Source organism: Chanodichthys erythropterus, chromosome 13 (genome assembly GCF_024489055.1).
Source record: "Chanodichthys erythropterus isolate Z2021 chromosome 13, ASM2448905v1, whole genome shotgun sequence".
NCBI lineage: Eukaryota > Metazoa > Chordata > Actinopteri > Cypriniformes > Xenocyprididae > Chanodichthys > Chanodichthys erythropterus.
This window is the reverse complement of record NC_090233.1, coordinates 31,255,084-31,282,447: the sequence shown is the minus strand read 5'-3', so window position 1 is coordinate 31,282,447 and position 27,364 is coordinate 31,255,084. Positions and strand designations below refer to the sequence as shown.

General features: G+C 42.4%; 1 protein-coding gene and 1 pseudogene across 1 annotated transcript in view; one reads left to right on the top strand and one right to left on the bottom strand.

Annotated features, from left to right (window-relative positions):
* Positions 1-867: 867 nt before the first annotated feature.
* LOC137034972 (alpha-1-antitrypsin homolog) lies at positions 868-6,912 on the top strand (annotated as a pseudogene).
* A 747-nt stretch (positions 6,913-7,659) lies between these two features.
* The window catches only part of npdc1b (neural proliferation, differentiation and control, 1b), a 36,506-nt gene continuing 16,801 nt past the window's right edge, over positions 7,660-27,364 (bottom strand). Inside the window, exons 2-9 of the mRNA XM_067407478.1 lie at positions 18,393-18,539; positions 12,821-12,913; positions 12,311-12,535; positions 12,147-12,213; positions 11,297-11,381; positions 11,126-11,202; positions 9,927-10,026; positions 7,660-9,242 (exon numbers count right to left, since the gene is read on the bottom strand). Of these exons, the coding sequence (XP_067263579.1) occupies positions 9,165-9,242; positions 9,927-10,026; positions 11,126-11,202; positions 11,297-11,381; positions 12,147-12,213; positions 12,311-12,535; positions 12,821-12,913; positions 18,393-18,539 (872 nt within the window). The 3' untranslated portion in view covers positions 7,660-9,164. The remainder of the gene's footprint in view (positions 9,243-9,926; positions 10,027-11,125; positions 11,203-11,296; positions 11,382-12,146; positions 12,214-12,310; positions 12,536-12,820; positions 12,914-18,392; positions 18,540-27,364) is intronic.

Below are 27,364 nucleotides of genomic sequence, written 5' to 3'. Positions count from 1 at the left end.
AGTCACGTCATGCCACGGTGGTCCGCTGCTGCCTCCACCCAGCCGCCCGTGGCTCAGCCTCAGCCCGCTCGTCGCCGAGGGCGCCCGCCTGCATCGTCCTCCGCCCCTGCTACGCCGGCAAAGCAGCAGCCTACACCAGCCAGGCAGCAGGGTGCCGGTCGCGGGCGTGGTGCCCAGCCCGTCTCCGCTAAGCCCGGTGGTAAACGGAAAAGCAAAACACGGCACTGAGACGGGCAACCTGGAGGGGAAGGTTCTCGCTCTTCGGGAGAGAATACCATCGTCTCTCCCACCCCCGGAGGAGGGCCAGGGGGGAATTTGTGATGTCTGTCTATCAACCGCTGCTGGCTCCCCGCTGGTCAGCCCCAGCATCCCACCCCAATGCCTTTCTTCCCGGAGGTGCATGATGAGGTGACCAGGTCTTGGCAGACACCGTATAGTGCCCGTACCAGGCCTGGCCCCGCGTCCGCCTTCACCTCCCTGGACGGCGGGGTAGCCAGGGGGTACGCGAGGATCCCGCCAGTCGAGCGGTCCGTTGCGATGCAGTTGTGTCCAACGGCCACTGGCTGGCGTGGTGAGCCGCGTCTCCCATCCCGGGCCTGTAAATTCTCAGCCGGTCTGACTGAGAAAGCTTACAGTTCCTGTGGGCAGGCTGCCTCCGCCCTGCACGCGATGGCCCTCTTGCAGGTTTACCAAGCAAAGGCGCTGTCGGAGATGCCCCAGGAAGGTCCTGACCAACAGCTGCTGGGGGAGCTGCGCGCTGCCACCGACCTTGCCCTCCGGGCAACGAAGGTGACAGCACGTGCTGTTGGTCATGCGATGTCTACCTTGGTAGTCAAGCAACGCCACCTCTGGCTGACCCTGGCGGACATGCGGGATACCGACAAGCAGCGGTTCCTAAATTCCCCCGTGTCCCCGGTCGACCTATTCAGCGACGTGGTGGAGAGCTTCGCCCAACAGTTCTCCGCTGCACAGAAGCAGGCTGAGGCTATCAGTCACGTCATGCCACGGCGGTCCGCTGCTGCCTCCACCCAACCGCCCGTGGCTCAGCCTCAGCCCGCTCGTCGCCGAGGGCGCCCGCCTGCATCGTCCTCCGCCCCTGCTACGCCGGCAAAGCAGCAGCCTACACCAGCCAGGCAGCAGGGTGCCGGTCGCGGGCGTGGTGCCCAGCCCGTCTCCGCTAAGCCCGGTGGTAAACGGAAAAGCGAAACACGGCACTGAGACGGACAACCTGGAGGGGAAGGTTCTCGCTCTTCGGGAGAGAATACCATCGTCTCTCCCATCCCCGGAGGAGGGCCAGGGGGGAATTTGTGATGTCTGTCTATCAACCGCTGCTGGCTCCCCGCTGGTCAGCCCGAGCATCCCACCCCAATGCCTTTCTTCCCGGAGGTGCATGATGAGGTGACCAGGTCTTGGCAGACACCGTATAGTGCCCGTACCAGGCCTGGCCCCGCGTCCGCCTTCACCTCCCTGGACGGCGGGGTAGCCAGGGGGTACGCCAGTCGAGCGGTCCGTTGCGATGCAGTTGTGTCCAACGGCCACTGGCTGGCGTGGTGAGCCGCGTCTCCCATCCCGGGCCTGTAAATTCTCAGCCGGTCTGACTGAGAAAGCTTACAGTTCCTGTGGGCAGGCTGCCTCCGCCCTGCACGCGATGGCCCTCTTGCAGGTTTACCAAGCAAAGGCGCTGTCGGAGATGCCCCAGGAAGGTCCTGACCAACAGCTGCTGGGGGAGCTGCGCGCTGCCACCGACCTTGCCCTCCGGGCAACGAAGGTGACAGCACGTGCTGTTGGTCATGCGATGTCTACCTTGGTAGTCAAGCAACGCCACCTCTGGCTGACCCTGGCGGACATGCGGGATACCGACAAGCAGCGGTTCCTAAATTCCCCCGTGTCCCCGGTCGGCCTATTCAGCGACGTGGTGGAGAGCTTCGCCCAACAGTTCTCCGCTGCACAGAAGCAGGCTGAGGCTATCAGTCACGTCATGCCACGGCGGTCCGCTGCTGCCTCCACCCAGCCGCCCGTGGCTCAGCCTCAGCCCGCTCGTCGCCGAGGGCGCCCGCCTGCATCGTCCTCCGCCCCTGCTACGCCGGCAAAGCAGCAGCCTACACCAGCCAGGCAGCAGGGTGCCGGTCGCGGGCGTGGTGCCCAGCCCGTCTCCGCTAAGCCTGGTGGTAAACGGAAAAGCAAAACACGGCACTGAGACGGGCAACCTGGAGGGGAAGGTTCTCGCTCTTTGGGAGAGAATATCATCGTCTCTCCCACCCCCGGAGGAGGGCCGGGGGGAATTTGTGATGTCTGTCTATCAACCGCCGCTGGCTCCCCGGAGTCCAGCGGTACCCACTTTTTCACAAAAAGAGCAGTTTCCTCAAACTCCAGGTCACAACAAGGTGTGTCTGCCAGTGTGCCAGGCTCCGCCTCGCCGCTGGCAGCTCCCTCCCCATTCGCCAGCAGGCGGCAGTGTGATGGCGCAGACCGCGTCCCGTGCGCCGTCTCCCATGCACACTGCTGCCTCGCAGAGTCCGACCCCACTCCGGGCCGCTCCCAAGCCGTCCGAGTCGGGTCCCTCTCTGCCTTGCTGCCCCACCCCCGGTGCGTCTGTGGTGCCTTTGGTCCCGCTGGCTCAGTGTCTGGAAGCGTGGATAGCGCTCCCCAGCCTGTCCAGCTGGCTCATTCGCACTATCAGACTCGGCTATGCGATTCAGTTCGCCCGGCGTCCCCCGGTCTTCAGGGGTGTCCACTTCACTCAGGTGTCGTTGGACAGTGCACCTGTTCTCCAGGCGGAGATTGCTGTCCTCCTGGCGAAGGATACAATCGAGCCGGTCCCTCCAGCCGATATGAAGTCGGGGTTCTACAGCCCCTACTTCATTGTACCGAAAAAGGGCGGTGGGCTACGGCCAATCCTGGACCGTCCCCAGGATTGGTTTGCAGCAATAGACCTGAAGGACGCGTACTTTCATGTCTCGATTCTGCCTCGACACAGACCCTTCCTCCGGTCTGCCTTCGACGGTCGGGCATGTCAGTACAAAGTCCTACCCGACATGGTTTTAGCTCCCAGCCGGTTGGGTCTTCGGGTCAACTGGGACAAGAGCAAACTCGCCCCCGGGCAGGGGATCTCTTGTCTCGGTCTCGAGCTAGACTCGGTCGCACGGACTGTCGGTGTTGAACTGCCTGAGCTCGCTCAAGTGCAGGATAGCGGCTCCACTGAAGGATTTTCAGTGGCTCCTGGGGCATATGGCATCTGCAGCCGCGGTCACGCCGCTCGGATTGCTTCATATGAGACCGCTTCAACACTGGCTCCGCGGCCGGGTCCCGAGATGGGCGTGGCAGTGCGGCACGCTCCGTGTCCCCGTGACACCGAGCTGCCGTCGCACCCTTGTCCGGTGGTCGGACCCTTCGTTCCTGCGGGCCGGAGTACCCCTCGAACGAGTGTCCAGGCATGCTGTGGTCTCCACAGATGCCTCTGCCACGGGATGGGGGGCCACGTACAACGGGCATGCAGTGGCAGGTCTTTGGACGGGGCCTCAGCTGCATTGGCATATCAATTGCCTCGAGTTGCTAGCGGTTCGTCTTGCGCTGGCCCGCTTCAAGAAGCCGTTGTCAGGCAAGCACGTTCTAGTCCGCTCAGACAGCACTGCGGCCGTTGCGTACATCAACCGTCAAGGTGGTCTACGCTTCCGTCGCACGTCGCAACTCGCCCGTCATCTCTTGTCGTGGAGTCAGAAGTATCTGAGGTCCCTTCGGGCCACTCGTGTCTCAGGTGTGCTCAACCGTGCAGCCGACGAGCTGTCACGGCAGCCTCCACTTGCGGGCGAGTTGCGGCTCCACCCCCAGGCGGTCCAGCTGATTTGCCAGCATTTCGGCAAGGCCCAGGTGGTCCTGTTTGCCTCCCCGGAAACTGCCCACTGCCAGTGGTTTTATTCCCTGACCGGCGGCACGCTCGGCACGGATGCCCTGGCACACAGCTGGCCCCCGGGTCTGCGCAAATAGACAAATTAGAAAGCCTTCTCGCACAACTCCTGTGCAAAGGGGAGCAGGTTCTGTTAGTGGCTCCGTACTGGCCCACTCGGACCTGGTTCTCAGACCTCATTCTCCTCGCGACAGCCCCTCCCCGGCCGATTCCTCTGAGGAAGGACCTCCTGACTCAGAGACGGGGCACCCTGTGGCACCCGCATCCCGATCTGTGGAACCTCCACGTGTGGTCCCTGGACGGGATGCGGAGGTTCTGAGTAATCTCCCGCAAGCGGTCGTAGACACCATCACCTCCGCTAGAGCTCCTTCCACTAGGAGTCTCTACCCGTTGAAGTGGAACCTGTTCGTCGAATGGTGCGCCTCTCGCCGAGAGGACCCCCGATCATGTTCGGTCGGATCCGTGCTTTCCTTCCTGCAAGAAGGGTTGGAGCGAAGGCTGTCTCCCTCCACCCTGAAGGTGTATGTCGCTGCTATCACTGCACATCACCACACAGTTGAGGGTAAGTCCCTGGGGAAACACGATCTGATCGTCAGTTTCCTGAGGGGGGCGAGGAGACTAAATCCTCCTCGCCCTTCCTCCATACCCTCTTGGGATCTGACCCTGGTTCTCACAGCTCTCCGGGGTCATCCCTTTGAGCCTTTGCAATCAGTCGACCTGCATTGGCTTCCCTGAAGAGGGTAGGGGATCTGCATGCATTTTCGGTCGACGAAACGTGCCTAGAATTCGGGCCCGGTGATTCTCACGTCATCCTGAGACCCCGGCCTGGATACGTGCCCAAGGTTCCTACCACTCCCTTCAGAGATCAGGTAGTGAACCTGCAAGCGCTGCCCTCGGAGGAGGCAGACCCAGCCCTAGCTTTGCTCTGTCCCGTCCGCGCTCTGCGCGTTTACGTGGATAGAACGCGAAGCTTCAGAACCTCAGATCAGCTCTTCATCTGTTACGGAGGCCAGCAGAAGGGAAAGGCTGTCTCCAAGCAGAGGATGGCCCACTGGATAGTGGATGCCATCGCCTTGGCGTACGAATCCCAGGGCGTGCCTTGCCCGCTCGGGTTGAGAGCCCACTCCACCAGAGGGGTGGCCTCTTCCTGGGCGCTGGCTCGTGGCGCCTCGCTGACAGATATCTGTAGAGCTGCGGGCTGGGCGGCACCAAACACGTTCGCTAGGTTTTATAGCCTACGTGTAGAGCCGGTATCCTCACGTGTACTCGCATCCACTAGTCGGTAGACGTGTTGTACCCACTCTAAGTGTCGTCTTGCAATGCCATTCCCGCCACTGGCCGGATACGTGCATACTTTCACTCCAGTCGTGTTCCCCGCCTGGCGAACCCTGTCGAGTTCCTCCGCCTCCCCCTTCGGCTCGGACATTGCGGAGTGTCTGATGCCAGGCCTACATCCGTCGCTGACGCTGTCTGTTGGCTGGGGCCCATATGTCGTGACCCCTCTACGTGAGCGGTCCCATATGTGTAATTTTCCACGGTTTAAAACTCCCTACGGGCAGAGTCCGTGTCTTTCCCTTAGCAGAGCCAGCTCTGCTGTCACCTGTCAGATGAGTCTCCCCCTACCAGGTGGAGCCATCCCAGGGACTCCATATGCGTACTGCCCCCCGGGCCAGTCCATATGTGTATTTCCCACGTAAACTCCTCCCCCATTGGGTAGGTAGTGGTCTCCGCAGCGTCCCTTACGGGTTCGCTTCCCCAGTGTGTCTAGTTTACTTAGTGGGTATTGGTTAGACAGCAGTAGACACTCTCGGTGTAAGCTCGCCCCCTTCACCGCCAGCCGGTGCTATGGGCGGCTGAGCTTGCGCTGGGCACTGGAAGGGGTTTCGTAACTGTGGCGCTTTAGTTGGGATCCCAATTCGTCGGTCACTACTGACGTACGTCGAACGTGACCGACTGAAAGGGAATGTCTCAGTTACGTATGTAACCCTCGTTCCCTGAAGGTGGGAACGGAGACGTACGTCCCGTCGCCACAGTTTCTGTACCCTCGCTGTAGTGCGGACACCAGTTGTCTCCTCAGCGAAAAACAGAGTGCGATTGCATCCGCTTCCTATTTATATGCACCTGTCGGGGGCGGTGCGCATTATGCAAATATCGCACGCCAATATTCCCTCAGGTTAATGGGGAATCTTTCTTTGAGTTCTTTGAGAAGATGAAGCAGATTCATTTGCTTTGTTGTGGATTTCCACCTCAGTGACACTTTAGACAAGATTAACACGTCAGGAAAAAGACACACGGGAAAATAGATAACGTTGTTGAAGATCTGGATTCTAATACCATGATGATCCTTCTTTATTTACATATATTTTAAAGGTAAACCAACTATACACAACATAGTTACAAACTCTACTAGTCTAGCAATGTCGTACTTAAGGCTTCAAATAACCTTTTTCTTTTTTTTTTTTTTCTTTCGGAAGGAAGGAAAATGGGCCATGCCGTTTGACCCAAAATTTACTCATGAGGCTGAATTCCATGTAGATGCTAAGACCACCGTTCCAGTTCAAATGATGAATCAAAAAGATTACATCAAAAAATTTATGACACGCTACTCTCAAATAAAGTCCTTTCTCTGGACTACAAAAACTCCTACTCCATATTTCTGGTTCTCCCAGATAATTCAGTCACTGAGCTGGAGAAGGTTATCGACGAGACATAGGAAGGTGGAGGAATGTGGTCTGGAACAGGTTAACATCTATTCTGTTACAACAGATAAACACAACACTTTTAAATACTCAAATGTCTCTTTAAGTTAAGTGTCTTAAACTGGACTAAGGCTCCATTCATCAGAACTTTTTGTTTTTGTCTCTCAGACCGGTTGACATCTACTACCCTAAGCTGTCTCTAAAAACATCATATTCCCTGCATGATATTTTGAAAGGAATGCAAATGACTGACATGTTTACAGATAAGGCCAACTTCAGATTTCAGAAGAAAAAATGTTCATGTCATAGGTAAAGAAATACATATGCTAAATAGAAAGTGAAATTGTACATTTAATGTGAAATTCACATCGCCTATTTTTATATACAGTAGTCAACATTTGAAGTAGTCTTAAGAAGAAGGTTTTAGGACAACTTTGTTAAAAGGTTTTGATCCACTTCAAATGTTGAGTACTGTACATGCACTTTTATTTGAAATGGACTTACTTTACTTTTGAGATGCAATGTACTTCCAGGTTAAACATCAAGCCGTTTTTGATGTAGACGAGGAAGGAATAGAAAGGCCAGACTTTGGGATAGATTTCTCCAACAGTAAGCTACCAGTTTACAGATTTGATGTCCATTCATGATCTTTATTGTCGACCCGGTAAATTACAACATCCTTTTCATGGGAAACATTGTTAACCCCGTGGAAAAGCAATGACATGACATTAAAAATGTCTTAACTGACATTAGATGGCCATGATTTATCAATTTATTTTGCTGACCTTTTGGAGTTTGTAAAAATGATGGCAGAGTATTTTAATAGTACAGCTATTGCTTAAAAGTTTCTGTTGGCATGTTACCGTCTACATAAAGTCAGAATATGTAAATAAATAATTTAATAAAGACTGACGTGTCTGTGTATACAGGTTGAATTGCCTTATACTGAAATGCCCTTAGGAAAAAGCACATAAAAATTTAAACTCAGGTGTCACATGTTTGTCTGTAAATGTTTTTATGTGTACGCAAAACAGCTGGCAGGTTTGATATCAATGAAGACGGGAAACTTTATTATTCGAGCTGATATAAATATTTATTTCCTCTTTATATATTCCATCTTTACATGCATGTCAGGCATCTCAGTAGCTGAAAAAGTTTCAGTGGGTTCAACTAAAGACCATTGTTTGTTTTGAAAATTGAAGGTCATATCAGAGTTAGCATCCCCACAATGACTGTCTAACAGAACAGACAGTTGTTAGAGCAGGCACATTTTTTAGGACTTCGCTTTGCTTCAATTCAACATCGATAGACTGACGACAATGCCACAGTTTTAACTAGAAGATTCAAAGGTACAAGATCTAAAGGAACCTGAAGGGATCCACAGAATGAATTACAGAAAATTCTGCACAGAAACTACTGGCTACTGTTGGCAGGTTTCCTGAGAAACAGCAGCGAGCGACGCGCTCTAGAATCAAACTATATCACGCCACTTTTAGTGATTTAGTGCAGAGGTTACCGCACATAGATCAAAAAATCCTGGCCTGTACACCATAGCAACTATGTACAGTGTGTTACATTGTAAATCAGGTATTTTTTGGCTGGGTTAGACAAAAAACAAAAAAAAAGTGTCCCATTAATGAGCAAGAAATGCACACTGACTTTGTTCTTTATTACACAGCTTCAAATCATGCATAGTAGGACCATTCTGATTATACAGAGGCTACATAATATCATTTAGGGTTAATTTTGTGTGCACAATTATAAAAAAAAAAATAGTAAAATCACCATTGGTATTTTAAAAATACAGTCACAGACAAATTTGGTAGAAGAAAACATAAAATATGCTAAATGTATAATTTACGTTGCTCCTCAAGGGGCATCATCTTCCACGTCCATTCTAAATATGACTAGTGTTTGCAGGCAAGATATGTTCAAATAAGTAATTCTATAAACAAATTTCTTTTCCATTGCACAGTATTCACAATATACTACAGAAGACGTCATAACAGAACTCAGCAATGACCTGATATTAAATGAGTCTTGAGCTGGTATCAAGAACAGATCATGTTCAAGCTTTTTGAGAGCACAGAGGATGCCCAGTCCCTTTTGTGTGTTCATAGCAGACATTACTATCAAACAGGTCCAGAAGACTTAAGGAAAGAGACACGAACTGTGCATGATTATATAGGATGGGTGCAACTCTTAGTCAGAAATCCCATGCAATGTTTTACACATCTGCCATTAACTGAAAGGTACTACAGTGCAGCATCCTGGTCCGAAGGGGCTGGTCTTTAGAAAGTATGCTTGTGTATGTGTGAATCAAGTTGACAAAGCAAATTATTTCTGACAGTGTTGCAATGCATTCTGTTTCAGCTCACGGATAGATGCTGCCATCTTGCATTTGACAGCACAAAAAAACTGCCCTCAAGTGTCCATACGAACCACGATGCGAGAGCAATTGACCTTCGTGACCTTGCTTAAATGGATCAGATGAGGAAAGCACAGCATTGTGAATTCATGCATGTTTGTGCGTGAAGTGATTTATCCTCTGAGTTCTCGCGTTAGTTGTAACTCCTCTGCAGGTGAAGATGAAAGGTGGAGTCATCGAACAGTGGATTTTTCACTTCCATTTCCCCAGTCTGGAAAGAAAAAGAAATTTTCAAACACCACGTCACTACACGAGACCTCATACTGTAGCACTGCAGGTGACATGTAATATTGATTTAATATAATATTGAAAATTGATTACACTTGCAGGAGGCGTGATTCATGACAGCGTTAGGGAAGATCTCTCTCAAACATGAACACAAAGACATAAGCCGCTTTTCACCGTCAGGCCAAACCAATCTCTTTGCTTAATTGTTCCATTCCGTGCCAATCCGGCCCAGCTGGTACGGATGCGGTTTTATTTTCTACTGTGGGGCTAACGGCTGCTCTTGTAATACAAATGCATCAGTCATTGCCATGGTAATGCAAGAGTTTACAGACAATATGAGATGATCAGATTTCTTTTAATTTTATTATTAATTTGTGTTTACGTCACTCAAATAGAGTGCTTAGACAGCTACAGAGAAATTGGTAGCCAGAAGACAAGTGGCCAATCCTGAGTTGCAATGTCACACACATTCTACCAGCACTGTTCAGCACAGTTAACCAACCATTCTGAGAATTCCAGGCCAAGAATGGTTTGTAATCGTGCCGTGCCGTACAAGACTCAAATGGAAGACTCCCTTACTGTTCTTATAACCATTCGGCCCGACAGTGGAAAAGGGGCTATAGATGCAATCTGTCACACATTTACAATAATGAAGTATTGCTCTTACTGGGGCAAGTCCAGGGCACTCATACACAGTGAAGTCTCCGTCTTCGTTTTCCTCATCCGAAGTGGCTCCAGACTCAGGAATCTTGGAATCATTCCGTTGTCTGCATGAAAATAACAAGACACAGAACAAAAACAAACAAAATATTATTACTATTACTAATATAAATATTATTACTATATATATGGAAAATGTTGTATCCATGAAAGGCAGTTAATGAGTCAGTAATTTATTAAAGGTGCCCTAGAATTAAAAATTGAATTTACCTTGGCATAGATGAATAACAAGAGTTCAGTACATTGAAATGACATACTGTGAGTCTCAAACTCCATTGTTTCCTACTTCTTATATAAATCTAATTTGTTTAAAATACCTCCGAAGAACAGGCGAATCTCAACACTGTTACGTAACAGTCGGGGTGTACGTCCCCAATATTTGCATATGCCAGCCCATGTTCCCAACATTATGAAAGGCATTAGACAAGGGCAGCTAGTATTAACATCTGGATCTGCACAGCTGAATCAACAGACTAGGTAAGCAAGCAAGAACAACAGCGAAAAATGGCAGGTGGAGCAATAATAACTGACATGATCCATGATATCATGATATTTTTAGTGATATTTGTAAATTGTCTTTCTAAATGTTTCGTTAGCATGTTGCTAATGTACTGTTAAATGTGGTTAAAGTTACCATAGTTTATAACTGTATTCACAGAGACAAGAGCCGTCGCTATTTTCATTTTTAAACACTTGCAGTCTGTATGATTCATAAACACAACTTCATTCTTTATAAATCTCTCCAACAGTGTGTAATGTTAGCTTTAGCCACAGAGCATTATCAAACTCATTCAGAATCAAATATAAACACCCAAATAAATACTTAACTCACATGACCCGAAGCATGCATGCAGCATACATGACGAACATCTTGTAAAGATCCATTTGAGGGTCATATGCACTATATTATAGAGTCGCGAGCTCGATGGGCAGGGAGCGAGAGATTTAAAGGGCCAGCAGCCCCTGAATCGGTGCATAGTTAATGATGCCCCAAAATAGGCAGTTAAAAAAATGTATTTAAAAAAATCTATGGGGTATTTTGAGCTGAAACTTCACAAACACATTCAGGGGACACCTTAGACTTATATTACATCTTGTAAAAAAAACGTTCTTTGGCACCTTTAAAGCTATTTGCTGACTACTTACTTGAGTGACATCATTTGCTGCTTCTGAAGCTGAAAGTGGTACATCTGGGCACTCTGAGCAAGTGTTTTATCTCCAGTCTAATAAAAGAATAATAGAAGAGTGTGTAAACATACAAACAATAAGACAGATGCCAGGATTTCACTTTGTGTTTGTATGTGTATATATGCTAACCATTCCACCATCATAGGAATTTGGACCTATCAACCCAAAAGCAGGATAATCAACCTTCTGGGCGAGATGATTGCCTCTCTGCATCCTGAAAAGAAAGAGGACACAGCGTCAGTATCATTCCAAAAAGGTTTTGAAAGATCTTTAAAGACCCCATTATATCTAAGTCGGGGTTTTATGGCAATTGGTCCTTGTGTTTTTTTGAAGATCCACACAACATCTGCACAATCATTCAAAAGCTTGAGGTCATTTTGTGTTGTTAAATGAAGAGGCTTATATTCACCAAGGCTGTAATTACTTGATTAAAATGTAATATTGTAAAATGTAATTATAATTTAAAATAACTGTATTCTATTTTATTATATTTTAAAATGCAATTTATTCTTGTGATGGCAAAGCTGAATTTTCCTTTTTTCCAGTCCTGTGTCACATGATCCTTCAGAAATAATTTTAATATGCTGATTTAGGGTTAGGGTTAGAAAATCATTTTAATATGCTGATTTACTGCTCATTAAACATGTCTTCTTATTATCAGTTGAAAACAGTTGACCAGCTAATTTTGTGGAAACTATAAAACATTTTTTTTCAGGGTAAATGGAAAGAACAACATTTATTAGGAATAGAAATCTTTATTAACATTGTAAATGCCTTTACTCTCATTTTTGATCAATTTATTGCATCCTTGCTGAATAAAAGAAACAATTTCTTAAAAAAACAACCAAACTTTTGAACGGTAGTATATATGCTAATGTACTCAAAAAAGTTGTACAATCTTTCTCTTCCAGGTTAAGTTCATTACTGAGAAAGTACAAAATACACGTCAGACTGGGATATAAATCATGTGAATTCTCACCTGACCCAACACACTCCAGTCAAGACCATGGCCACTGAGCCCACCATGAGAAACACACCCAAAAATACTAAGGGAGAAAAAACAAAGTGGAAAAAATTATAGAAGAACTGCAGTCCACAAACTATTACATATTTATAAACACCAACAAACAATATATAACGCACTGATGAAGGAGTGGTCCTCAGAGGGATATGGGATGATAAAGGGAGCGCTGTGCACTGCAGAGATAAATGGAGTGTGTGAGGCTGGGCTGGTGGTAGAAGAGGCAGTGGTCAGAGCACTTGTCAGAGGCTGTTCTGATGTAGCAGTGGTAGGAGATGCTTCTGCTCTGTGCTGACTGCTCGGCCAGGAATGATCTTCAGGGACTTTGGGAACAGCCGGAGAGGGGGCTGAAGAACACAAGGAAAATACAAAAAAGAAAAACTGTCAAGTCTGAATGGAAAATACTGAATTTACATTGTTCAAGAACGTATGGAAGCCTGTCACGAAATACATTTTTTTCCTATTTTTCCCATACAAAAGTGATCACAGCTGTCAAGCTCCAAAATAGAGAAGAATAAAGACCATACATGTAGTTATGTATATAAATGTTGTCTTTTAAAGCCATACAATAGCTTTTTGTGAGGAACAGAGCAAAAATTAAGCCTTTTAATAGTGGGATCCACATGTCTTACCTGAGTGCTTCATCTCTGATTCTCTGTGTTTGCTGATGATGGAGGAGAGAATGTCTATCTCTTCATCTAGCTCTGGGAGAAGGTTGACCTTAGCTGCTTGGGCAAGAAAAGTGAAAGAGAAATAACAGAGTTACAAAGGGAGAGAGAGGGGGGATGAAGAGAGAGATAATCATTTAAAATTTGAAGTACATACACTAGCTTTGAAAAGCTTGAGTCTGTGATTTTCTAATGTTTTTAAAAGAATGTTTTGCTCACTGAGGCTGTATTTAAATGAACTTAAACAGTAATATTGTGAAATATTATTACAATTTAAAATCTTTAAAAAAAAATTCAATTTAAAAAATCAATTTAAAAAAAAATTCTGTTTTAAAATATTTTAAAATGTAATTTATTTCTGTGATGGCAAAACTCAATTTTCAGCATCATTACTCCAGTATTCAGTGATCCTTCAGAAAACATTCTGATATGTTGATGTACTGCTATCAATGTTGAAAACAAACAATCATTTAAAATTTTCAAGATTATTATTATTTTTTTTGGATGAACAAAAAGTTCAAAAGAGCAGTTTATGCAAAATAGAAATCTTTTGTAACATTACAAATGTCTTTACGGTCACTTTCAATTTAATGCAACCTTGCTGAATAAAAGTATTAACTTCTTTAAAAAAATGAATATGAATAACAGTGTCCATATAGCCTACTACAGAGTTATGTTAGAGTTAAAGCTGTTGCTCTGAGCTAAAAAACTGTAACAGGTCAGTTACAGAACTATCAGAACTATCTAAAGTGGCAAACTCTGATAAGGTAAGTTTAATAATAATGCACCAAGGAATATGACATCTTGGCATAGTTTGTATTGCCTTGGGTAAAATGTGTATGCCATACTCCTAGCACACATATTTATGAGCATTTAAAATGATTCATCGTGACACGCACCAAAAAAGTGTTTATGAGTTTGTGTAATACTGTTAGCTGAGTGTGTATATGTCTGAGTGTGTGTGCGTGTATACTGCAGTGTGTGTAGGCGGATTTGGTCAGTCGGTCTGTTGTGTGATGCTGCTATGCGTATGTGGGCAGTGGGGCGTACAAGCGGGCAGTGAGGGGGAGGGGCCTCCACAGATTCATGAATGAAATATGTCGCCACGGCAACCACTGGAAAAGTGCCAAGAGCAAAAACTTCAGAGAGAGAGAGAGAGAGAGAGAGAGAGAGAGAGAGAGAGAGGGTGACGTGTGTATGTGTTTGTGTATGTGAGAGAAAAAGATGCTAAACCATTGAACCACAGTTCTATTTTTACCAGAGTGAGATAAATTTACTTAGTAGTGTCAGATTATTTATTTTCCACTCCAGATAATGTTGGAAACCAGCTTTTGTTTAATGTGGACCACATTAAGAGATACATTTTTGTCTAGTGACCTTGAAAATTCATTAATAGGCCTATACAGACGAGATAATCTGCTTTTCAATTAGAATGTCCCAAAAAGTGTATACTTGCATAATTAAATGCATTATTAAGCACATAATTAAACACATAAACTAAAATACTACAAAATAACTAATACAAATGAAATCAGCCATTTTCTTTTTACAGAAAAGCCTCTAAACTGAATATGATGTTCTATGTACATAGTGAATCATAGTCTTCTTAAGTATATAATGCAACATAGCTAAAGAACTATGTGCAATAAAAGCTCATAGTAAATTAAAAGAGGTTGGATCTCATGTACTAACAACCATGTGTAGTCCTGTACGGCTGTATGTTAATGTAAACCTGTGTGTGGACGAATTCACACAGGAATCATGATTCATCAATAATTGCATATTTATGAGAATCCTAACAGGTTTTATTCACTAATAATTGCGTAAAAGTGTTTTCTAACTTATGTGAAAAGGTTTTCTTGTCAAATTTTTGCCATCCCTCATTGTCATGTTGTTGAATCCAGACTATTCTGTGAAGGAGCACTAACCCGCAGTTAGTAATTTGCATATTGCATGCCCTAGTCATCACCATATAAGGGCTTTCCGCACAACCTCTCTTGCACAGCCATTCGTCACTCACTTCCTGAGATTAAACGTGGCAAAATCTGAGTAAAGTCAAATGTGTCAATCTCAAAGCCAGCTGAAACACAAAAACACATTTTAAATGGGCCTTTACTGCACCTATCCTACAACAAGATACAACCCTTACAGAACAAAAATATATGGGAATATACTGCAAGATATAATGTGATATATTACATAATACATTTCCATATAAGGAAAACTATTGCTTATATTTTTCAATATACTGCAATATATGCATTGACCGTGGAATATTTAGACAAGAAGAAAAAATATAATTACATGTGATATTCATATCCTTCATTGTGTGCATATATTGCACATACATGTTCCCATATAAATGTGAATGTACTGTACACATTCACAGAATGAGTTACAGCATACTTCCAGTTTCCAGCATACTTTGCTTGTTTTCTTGTATGTATTGGAATTTAAATGTTTCTTGTATGAGTTTTTGGGGTTACCATTGTGACCGTGAAAAGTAGAGCCTGTGATTAGGTTGATGATTGGCTGAGCACCATCAAGACTATATTACTTTATTTAAAAAGTATTGGCTGTGTACTCTTCAGCACAGTGATAGTCTCTTTACTAAATACTTTAGTACCTGCAGGTGTGCTTGTGTGCATAACCTGATATTGCTGAGTTCAACATGTTCCTGGGTCAACATTCAAATCAACCAATCAGATTTGAGGAACAAGTTTAAAGATTATGTTAAGTTTAGGCGTAAATCATGAATTGGTCCTTCTACATCAGTGTTATTCATCTATCATTTCCCTCTGATTTATGGGATAACTTATAGGTAGGTTTAGGTTAAGGTGTAGGAATAGGGTTAAGATTAAATTTTCAGACTAGAATGTTGTTCCAGGATCAACAAAATATGTTGACCCAGGAACGCATCTAACTCAGCAATATCAGGACGTGCTGCTTGTGCTATTGTTAACTAGGGTTGCAAAGGGGTGGAAAGTGTCCAAGGGAACTTAACCTGGGGGATTTTGGAAATATTCCAATTTGGAAACTTAACAGAAATTTATGGGAATTAATTGGAAATTTTGGGAAATTTATATAAATTTGTAATATTTATATAAAATGTATCAAATAAAAACAAATATAAACATTTTGTTTGGTCATAACATGAAATAACAGTTATTTATTGTTCGCATTCAATTCATTCTAATTTAGTAAATATGTCAAATAAATATATTTTTATTGTAGCAATTGTTATGTGTTATTTATTTCAGTGTCATGATCCTTCAGAAATCATATTCTGAGTTAATACTCAGTTATTATCATTGTTGGAAACAGTTGTGTGCTGAATATTTTTTGGAACCTGTAATACTATTTTCAGGATTCACTGATTAATAAAAAGTTAAAAAGAACAGAATTTATTCAAAATAGAAATCTTTTCTGACAATATCACTTTAATATCACTTTTTATCAATTTCACACATCCTTGCTGAATAAAAGTATTCATTTCTTTCAAAAAAAGAAGAAATAAAATTACTGACCCCAAAATTTTGAACGGTAGTGTATATTGTTATAAAAGATTTCTATTTTAAATAAATGCTGTTCTTTAAATTTTTATTCATTAAAGAATCCTGAAAAAAGTACCACATGTTAATTCCCATGGAAAGTTTCCAGCTTTGAAAATATGAAACATTTATAATGTGAATAATTATAAAATATAATAAATATATTACATTATATTATATATTTCTCTCTATATATGTGTTTATACTGCATGAGTAAATATATCTGCAATATATTACACAAGCAATACCATATCTTATCACATCTATATATTATAAAGTGTATTACTGAATATACAATTATATACATTATAATGTATTAGTAAATATATTGACATTTTTAAATATTTGAAAAGCAGCAATTCCTTATGTATTATTCAATATATACCTTAACATATACCGTTAAATCATTTAATATATTGATCATTCATATATAGGGAAATATATTTTCTTTACGTAAGGGAATAGAGATAATTTTTGTTATTCTAAAATAAGAATAATTACTTGATCAATTTCTAATAAATAATAATATTATATAAAACATTACATCTATGCATAAAAATAAAAAAATTCAGTTCAACCAATTGTTTCTAAGACCACACGGACTTTTGCAAACCTGTACATGTGGTTTGAGTCAGTTTTAAGTTTTATTAAAAAATATTTATAATTAAGATGCAACCTTATTGATTACTAATCAATTGATGCGAAACCATGCACACACAGGCTTTTAAATAATCAAAATTTCTGTGCATAAACAGTTAGTAAATGAGACCCCAAAGGCTTTGGCCAGAGAGCAACAACAAAATAGTAGGAAGTTTCAGATGCCCGAGATAAACCAAATCTCTTACCACACAAAACTGAAACTTTCACACACAAAAGTGCAACTTTATTTCACTTTATACTTTATATCAACTTTATATCAGTCTAACAAAAACAGCATTTAAATATAATAAAAAAATGAGTAGCTGTGTCTGTCATGAGGAAAAAAGTCTGTGTGAAAAATATGTGATGCCTCTAAGGTCTTCTAAATAAACTGTAAAAAAGAAAGAGAGAGTTAAAAGAGGGAGAAGAAAATGGTGCTGTTCATGCTCCTGCCTGTTGAATGGTATCGATTAGGTGTCGACAACCGTACTGCCCTCCTACGGCAGCACTGGAAAATTACTAATCGATAATCCTCAAGGCTGTAGTCAAAATGAACTTTTTTTTGGCTACAAACTGGAAGCTAAAAACAAAAATAAAACACTTGAGGATATTTACATCTAACGGCTGCTTGTTGGTATTGTTAAAGGTAAGTGGGTTTACACCACCCTTTTTTTTCAATCCCTACCACTGCAGTGTAGAAAGAGGCCGACTGAATTATTTCATTAGCCCCCCTCCCTCCAACTGCATCTGCAGCAATGTGTGGGTGGAAGAGGGGGAGAGGGAAGCCAGACTGGAAGGTTGCAAGGAGTGAGAGGTCTTCCACTGCAGTTCAATACATATGCCAAAAGCTAATGATGGGGAAGCCTAAAATGCTCCCTTACAAAAGCTACATATCAGATCAACACTGCAGCAGTCTTGAAAACAGCTTGTAGTAATTTTTCAAAAGATATTTGCCAACACAAACTGTGAACCCTGTGCAGTAATACTGTGTACAATGACGAATGACTGTGCAAATACCAAGGCATAAGTCTCACCTTCTAAAAAAAAGTCATTGCGTAATTGCATTAGAAGCTCCACATGTACATGGGCCAACCTGAAGTAAATGCTTTATTAATGCTATTTGAGCATAAGAAACAACATATGCAGGACAGCTCATGTCAGTTTTTTTTGCTGATTTGAAATGTTATCTAAATGTAAGTTTGGCAAGCAGTTTTTCATATTTCTGTATTTCACCAATCATAAAAGTTGATCGTGCATCCTGCCTGGAGCTGTTGAAAATATGGCTGCAAAGTGAATTGACTTTCCTTGAACGAGACTTTGGTATGACTGATGTTGACAGTACTCACCGGAGTGATTTCTTCTCCTGACCACACACTTCCCTCGTTTGTTCTCCACGAATGGGTCTAGGCATGGGCCACAGTGTGAAGAGCCAGGCTGGCAGAAATGCCGTCGCTCCCGGGCACAGTCCAGACTTCGAGGACAATGTCCCAAAACTAAGACAGAAAAGACAAAGTCCCATGATTGACCCACTCCACTTGCCGATGAGGTTCTGATGACCTTGTTGGGGTTCATTAATTTTGTGACGGTTCCCTTACATAAATGACCAATATTTTTCCAATGATCACAGTGACCTAACTGCTGACATATAAAGTATATTGAGACATTTAATTATATGACTTTGTAAGGGGCAGCAGGAATCTATGAATGCAAACAAATTGCTTTCCCTAATCTTAAAATTATATAATAAAGATGCCATTGGATTAACAAAATTCTTTTGACTCTCTCAGTCATTATGTCTAATTTTGAGATGCCCCAAAGCAATCCAGCTGCAGCTTAAAGGGATAGTTCACCCATAAATAAAAATGTTGTCATCACTTACTCACCCTCATGTTGTTCCAAACCTGTATGAGTCTCTCTCTTCTGTTGAATACAAAAGAAGATATTTTAAAGAATGTTAACCAGACATTTGACGGTAGCCATTCACTTCCAAAGAATGTTTTTTTTTCCTGCTATGGAGGTCAATGGCAACTGTTGACTGTTTGATTACCAATATTCTTTAAACTATCTTTTGTGTTCAACAGAAACTCATACAGATTTGGAACAACATGAAGTCGAGTAAATGATGACAACATTTTCATGTTTGGGTGAACTATCCCTTTAAGTGATCCTCAAATATGCTTCCACTGATACAAGAAGAACACGTCAGGCTATTTGTCAAACAGAATAATTGCATAAACGACTAACAGTAATCAGCCTGCTCATATAAGCATAGCGTTCTTTGAGCTAGTGTACTGTGTCTTGTTACTGTTATGAAGGAGAGCTTAGGAATGACAGTGTAGCAATAAAACAGCAGTGCTATGTGGGCACTGCAGTTGAGGGCAGAACTGGGGCAGCAGGTTAAAGTGCAGAGGAGATCCAACACCCACAAGTATCAAATTATGTCTGAGAACAACAAAGTAGTCCTGTGTCTCCCACTGATTGTCAGCAGGGATCCATGCTGAACAAATGTTCATTATAACACCATAAGTGTTAGTATCATTCTAACGAACAATGTTTGGTGGAGCTTGTAAAGGTACACACAATTCAGCTGTTTAACCTTTTGTTGGTATTCAGCAGGGAGATATGAATAATAAATAATAATTACTATTATATTAATCTTTCATCAAATATTAACTGCACATCTCTTTTATTTAATGTTTTTCATCTACATTTACCATAGTTCAGACAATGAATTCTAGAGCAGCGTTCAAAGCCATAAGGAACAATTCATACAGAAAAAAAGAATGCTGTTTTATGCAAGAGACACTGCAAAAGGCACAAGCACAATGGTCAAAGATGTCCATCAAGTGCATGTTTACAAAGAAAAACAGAATAATCAGCACAGTGGAACGCTACAACAAACATGTTCAATGTGACCAGCCCCTAAAACAGGTCTCGCATGAAAGGAAAACTGGTCAAAAATATAAACAGAGGCCGTAAAACTTCAACAGATGCAGCAATAAAAACGGACATTTAAAAACAACAGCATGTGTGCAGCACATTTTGATATTTAATCATGATGAATGTAAACATTGACGGATGGTGATATCTATGGATGTGTGATGAGATGCATGTAGATGCACGTAATGCTCATCAAACTCACTGAAGTCTGAGGGAAGCATAATGCCTTCAACTTTACAGTAAATGTAGTTGAAAGTTCCACTGACATTTGGATTTCCTAATTGTGCACTGACATAACACAATTCAAATATTAAAAAAAGAAAAACAAATGAAACATTTCATTTTCCAGCAAAAATGCATGCTAATGGCAGTTTAAAAATGCTTTCGATTTTAAACATATTGCATGAATGCACTTTTGCCCTATTATTTACACAGACAGTGAGAGGCTAACACAATAAATGATCAAAAACAGATGAATTATTTAAAAATCAGCTTGAGGTTAGGCCATTATGTACTGTTTTATGCACATCAATGTGTGAAGATACATATTTGAAACAGATGTTTTAGGAGCCAATTTGAAAAACCTTTTTATTTCAGTGCACCACTAATTAAGACAAATTTGTAAATGCATAAATAGCATTTACTAGGCAAACAAATGGAAGACATATTTTTAGAATTTTGGCAATTGTCAGATGAATATGAACACTCTTTGAAATCATTAATAAATGATATGGGATGTTTTTTCTCTTCCCTTTTAAAAGCCAGTTATTTTCCTATTCCTAACTATGCAGGATTATTTAGTGATTTGCATGTTATTATTTGCATTTAAGAACTAACTAAATTACTTGTCAGAAGAATTGTTTTTAACCATAAAATAAATGATTGTACATAATATATTTTGTTGTATTATATTGTATAAGTGTCTTTGATCATATTCCTGTTCTTACCATTTTATGAAAGCAATAAGCCATTCATGCGTTACGGTGATTTTAACATGCCAAAGGGGGTTTTAGGCACTTCATTGCATGTTGTGCCTACAGGAACACTTCTTATGCATAGTAAAATCATCGTAATGAACAGCCTCAAGTGGCTTATTGCTTTATTGAGTTCTACTTCTGAAAGCCTTAGCCACTGAAACCTTGGCTCCTGTTTCCATAACAACTGCTATAGCAACAGAGTAAGTGTGACATCATCAGGTGTGAGTCACTGCCAATGCAGTAGCTGAAAAGGGGCGGGGATGAACTCTTCTGAACCAGAGCGAGTCAGGGGAGAGAGCGAAGGAAACAAATCACAACAATTGAATATAAGAATATGACATAAAAATTGCATTATTTAAAAGAAAAATAAAGAAGTGCAAAAGAGTACATGCTGTGCAATATCAAAGAACTGTGCATCATTCCTACATGTATTAACTGACAGTCCCATTAGTAGTCATCTTTATAATAAAAGCATCACTGACCACATAGTCTTCAGACTCATCTACAAATCTCTCACATTATTAAACGCCATTGATTTAAAATGCTCAAAACCTCAGTCATCGCCTTGCAATTTGCTATTTACTGGAACAGCCCATTAAGTGCATAAATGTGAAGAAGTGACTCATTAAACCTATAATGCATCAGCAGCGATGGTTTTTACCAGAATCTCTCATTGTCACTGTGCCGGAGGTGATGCAGAGACAGACATGAGGGTTTAAATCCGAGCTTCTCTCTTCTGTTCTTTAGATCTTAATCTCATTAAAGGTGCAATATGCAGGGTTTTTACTACATTGAAAACAAATTTTTGTTCCACCAAAGCCTTATTTATTCATCCTTTATTTATCCAGGAAAATCCCATTGAGATATCATAATCTCTTCTTCCAGGGAGACCTGGTCAGTATTTGATCAGTTATTAAGAGTAGTTTAGTAGTGATGCAGATGACTGCTGAGCTGACGGACAGAACGAGCAGAGAGCTCCTCCCTCGTGCGCAAAAACGTTTTCTGTCTTCAAAGCAAGCACTGTCTTTGCTCTCTCTCTACCTCGCACATAATAATCTAAATCAACTGACACGATGCTAATAGTTCAAAAGACTGAATCCATGTTTCACCTGGCGCATTCGGAGAATGTTTTTCCTGAATAATCGCTGACAGGAGTCAAGCGGTCAGGAGTCAACAGGAGTTCAGGTCAAGCAGCGCCAGTCTCCGCCGCCGAGCAAGCAGCGCCAGTCTCAGCCGCCGAGCCCTCCGCTCCAGTCTCCGCCGCCGAGCCCTCCGCTCCAGTCTCCGCCGCCGAGCCCTCCGCTCCAGTCTCCGCCGCCGAGCCCTCCGCTCCAGTCTCCGCCGCCGAGCCCGCTGCTCCAGTATCCACTGCCAAACCAGCTCCATGCTCCTCCACCCACATATTTACTTTATTCCTTGGACTCCTCAATATTATCCTAAACCTCTCCAAGTATTTTTTTGGGGGGGGGCCAAGTACCCGTGGGTGGGGGACATGTTGGCGCCACACATGTGGGTGGGCCTCTGACATGGCAGCCCTCTGCACCTGACCCGCCGTGGCCTGCCGAGGCTCCTGACCCGCCGTGGCCCGCCAAGGCTCGTGGCCCGCCAAGGCTCCTGACCCGCCGTGGCCCGCCAAGGCTCCTGACCCGCCGTGGCCTGCCAAGGCTCCTGACCCGCCGTGGCCCGCCAAGGCTCCTGACCCGCCGTGGCCTGCCAAGGCTCCTGACCCGCCATGGCTCATGGATCCGCCCTGGAGACCTCCACTCCAGTCCACTCCTCCCCCGGCACCTGCATGAGGTCTCCAGGGCGCCCACCCCCCCTCCCGGTTATTCTATTTACGGCGCGAGGACGCGCCTACCGGGAGGGGGAGGTACTGTCACAGATCCCTTGTTTCCCTGGACTCCATATCCCATGATCCTACTGTTCTCCACACCTGCACTCACTTCCCTCGTCATCTCCCCATCATCACGGATCACCTGCACCTGGACTCTATTATCTGCACTCCCTTTATAATGCACTCACTCCCTGCACTCCTTGTCCGTTCTCTGTTTATGTTAAATGTATGTTTGGTGCCTCCTGCCTTGTTTAAGTAAAGAAGTATATGTATTGTGGAAATCCGTATCTGCCTCGTCTCTCTACACCAGCATCCTTAACAGCTACTATTTAATACTGATTATTAATTATTATTATTATTATACGTACCAAAATAATTTTCAGGTCTAGCAAAGAAGCATCTTCTCTTACAAAGCTATGAAATCACGGATTTTTTGGAAAAGAGGGCAAGAAAGAATTACAGTGAGAGTGACGGGTACTTTATTTTCAGTACTGGGCTCGCAGATCATGTGGGTTGGGCACTTTTTACTGTTTGTGCGGATGACCATGTCTGTCACCACCGAAGACCATTTTTGACCCAGGAAAAACCCTGAATATGTAATATTTTCTGTCCGCTAGAGGTCGCTGGAGGCCTATTCCAAACAAAGGCGTAGTTTGATGACGCCAAGTTTGAGCACGGAATCTTGGGACTTCACCTCAATAGCCGGTGGAAAAGAATTGGGATAGGACTCAGGAAGAAATCATGTTCATAGATGTGATTATTAACGTTACTGTAGTGTGAAAGCAGAGCAGGACCGAGTGTTGTGGGAGCTGAACGAGGCCGCTGGAGCAACTGCGCAACACACGCCGTGATTGAATAGTGTTTTTCTCTGAGGCATGGTAAAGCATGGTACTCGCAAAAAATCAAGAAAATTTGACTAAAGACTAAACGTGTTGAGTTATATAACAATGATTAGTTTTCTGTCTGTAAATATATCAAAACAGTTGATCCATTGTCTATTAAAACGTAAATATTAAAGCGTCTTTGGTGTTTCCATGGTTTCTCAAAATAAAACCGGAAACCGAGGGTGACGCAATTGACAAGCGACTCCTCACAAGTCCCGGAGCCTTGGTTAAAAATGCAATATTCTCACGATTTATAAATAGTTGCAAACATTTGGGATAATGTAAGTACTCAATTGAACAAAATATAAAACACTGACCTAGTGGTTTTTGGATATTTTACCGCAAAATTCTTACATGTTGCACCTTTAACAGAAGAACATTAGGTTTTTTTATTTTTATTTGAAAGTCTCTCAATCACACAGACACATTTATGTACGCTGCTGCACAAACACATTTTACTGCTCTTAATCACTCTTGAACACAACAATCCATTTGTCTAAAAATCTCTGGCTATCAATTTAGCATGATACGAAATCATCACTTCCTCGCATGAGATGAAGATGACTATCATACATGCATCTGCATGTGACCACCTCAATCAAACCATGTGACTGAAGGATACAAGGTCCAAACTCACACTGTTTAGACATTGGTGCGGTGCCAGCTGTACCTCAAGATAGTTCAACTTTTTCCATTCCGTTGAGCTCCATCCAGCTGTTTTTGATCACAAAAACACATCCTTTAAACCAGACTAATTGTAAGATTAGCTGATTAGTCATTGAGACAACCAGCTGACTAGCTGATAATTAAGATACGTAGATTTGCGCACACTAAAGGTGCGTCCCAATTCGCGTACTTGTGCACTATTCTATGACGTTTTTAAGTACAAATAGTGCAGAAAAAGAAAAAGTGCACTTTAAATACCCGGATGGTGCACTAAATTAACAGAAAAAACGAAGTGTGGAATGTTGGACACTTCATGCACTCAACTGTCGCAGCTTTAATTACGTAGTGGAGAGGAAAGGAGGATCGGACTCCTTTGTTAAATGACAAAATAACCTTATATAATTCACTCACTACATGGATGAGTGCATAGTGCACAAGTACATAGTGTATAAGTGCATAGTGTATAGTGCGTCATTTGGGACGCAACTAAAGTCCAGATAAAGCCGGGTGCACCACTGTGCAATTTATAACAGTCCTTTACGATTGTTGCTTGTCAGACTGTATGAACCTGATCCTCATGTCACACTGTGGGATCTCAGCTGTCATTTATGTCAGATTGTACGACAGTCAAGTAAAAAATGTTAAAAAAGGCACACGCACATGAAAACTTTTACACCAACCCATACACGTTCTTTGAATGTGGGCTGCGTTACACGCTTGACTGAAATGGTGGCTGACAAAAAGAAATCTCTAGCGTTAATTTTGATCACGGCTTGTCTTGAAAAAAAGTCAATTTGATGCAGCAAGTCATCTGACAGACTTTCGTCTGAGGTAGAATTTGATCCCAACGGTCATTAATCGGCTGTCGGTGAACATGTCAAACTAGCGATCAAAGACTACAGATTTTAGCCTAGGATTATAGCAATCTTTTAGGATTCACAAAATTTTTCTCAGACGACCAAATCGTGGCCAAAATTACACAGTGTGCACCCGCCTTAAGAAGTTCTAATGCAGTTTTGTAAGACTTTGTAATTAGAAGTGAAGGGAAATAGATCCACAGTAATCTGGGTTACAAAGCAAATCTAATACCTACATCCAAGCACACCCACACACAGATCACTGCTATGGAGCACCACTACCAACTCTCACTCCATCCTGCCAACTGCCAACAAAGACCAAAGAGGCTCCACTGAGGGTGGAAAGTGTCGGCGTCTGGCCACGGTTCAGACATGCCTCAAGGTGACCCAGTCATGCTGGTCTTGCTGTGCAGAGTAAAGATGAAACTCATCCAGGACAGACTGAAACAGACCTCAAAATATCTGACAGAAGGACAATGTAAGGCAGAGCTTTTTTGGAGCATTGATTTTAACACCACACATATATTTTTATAATATCCCATCACAATATCCCAATCCTTGAATGCTTCATATAGGTTTAACACATCTACATTTCTTTTATATTGCCACTATTTTTCCAATGAACTTCAGAACTGGCATTCTTGTGAATTATCATTCGCCTAGCAACACAACAGAAAAAGGAATGATGTTGTTGTTATTCATGCCAGACTAAGCCAGTCTTTCAAAACTCCCTGTAATTCTCAACTTCTCAATGCTTTTGAAAAACATGGCAAACTATGTTGAAGTAGTGTGGACTGCATGCTGTCACTCAAAAGAACTATGTGTTATATGACATGACAGGCTGACTGAGGAGGGCTCAGAGTGGAGAATAGAGCTGCAGGGTTTTCTTGTTCTTTGGAGGTGTTGAATTCTCTCATTGTAAAATGGCCAAAAAACAACATATTTTTGAAATGTTAAAAATAAATGACAACGAGTCAATAACCAGACTCATTTAAAGCTGACTCATAAGAACACTGGGCAAAATAAATTATTACAATCCTGTCACTTCTCATCATACATTTATATTCCCTGTTTCCACTTGATGTTTTATGTTAATGTTAATCCTTTCTCCTGTAAATTGTTAAAGAATTTAAATCACATATACTGTAGATTACAATGAGTAATTGACAGCACCATGTATCCCCCCCCCCCTTCTTTCTTGTTTGTTTTTTTTGTCGTCTTTTTGCTTCTTTTATTGTTGTAAGAAAAAATAAAAATCTCGAAAAATGTTGATTGAATAACACAAATTAAAGATGAAGTGTGTAATTTCATAGACTGTAAAAAAAGATGGACGACGCAACGCCGCTTCCTTCCATTGTAATGAACTGAGGCCAAAATGGCTGACGATGGGCGCTGACATGTTACGTAAAAACGTCATAAAAAAAAAAGGTTTGCAACCTGGGCATGCGCAGAAGGTATCGTCCGTGGAACCGGAGGCGGAGCCGCTGTATCAAACTTCCGCTGCGTCATCATTAAAGCTGCATCGATTAATCGCGATTAATCGCTTGCAAAATAAAAGTCTGTGTTTACGTAATATATATGTGTGTGTTCTGTGTATAATAATTATGTATATATAAATACACACACATTCATGTATATATTTAAGAAAAATTTTATATTTATATATAAAATATTTATGTTTATATGTAATATAAAATATATATAAATATATATATTTATAATACATGCATATATTTCTAAACTTTATACCTGTATGTGTGTGTATTTATATATACATAATTATTATACACAGAACACACACATATATATTACGTAAACACAGACTTTTATTTTGCAAACGATTAATCGCGATTAATCGTTGCAGCCCTAGTCATCATTCATGTATATTTTAAATAGACTATAAAAATTATACACAATTTAAAATTCTACCTATAAAATAATAGGCTATTCTGTTTTTAGAGCAATAATATTTTTGAGACAGCAAATTCAGTAGATAAACTCAATATAATATGCCACTAGAAACAACTCTAAATCATCAGAAAAAGTCCTGCCATTTTAAATCAAGTTCAGCTAACGTTACAGGAGATCGATTGCTGTAATTAGAGTAAGTTATCATTAGTTTTGTCCAGCTAATTATTATTTTATACCCATAAAAATAAT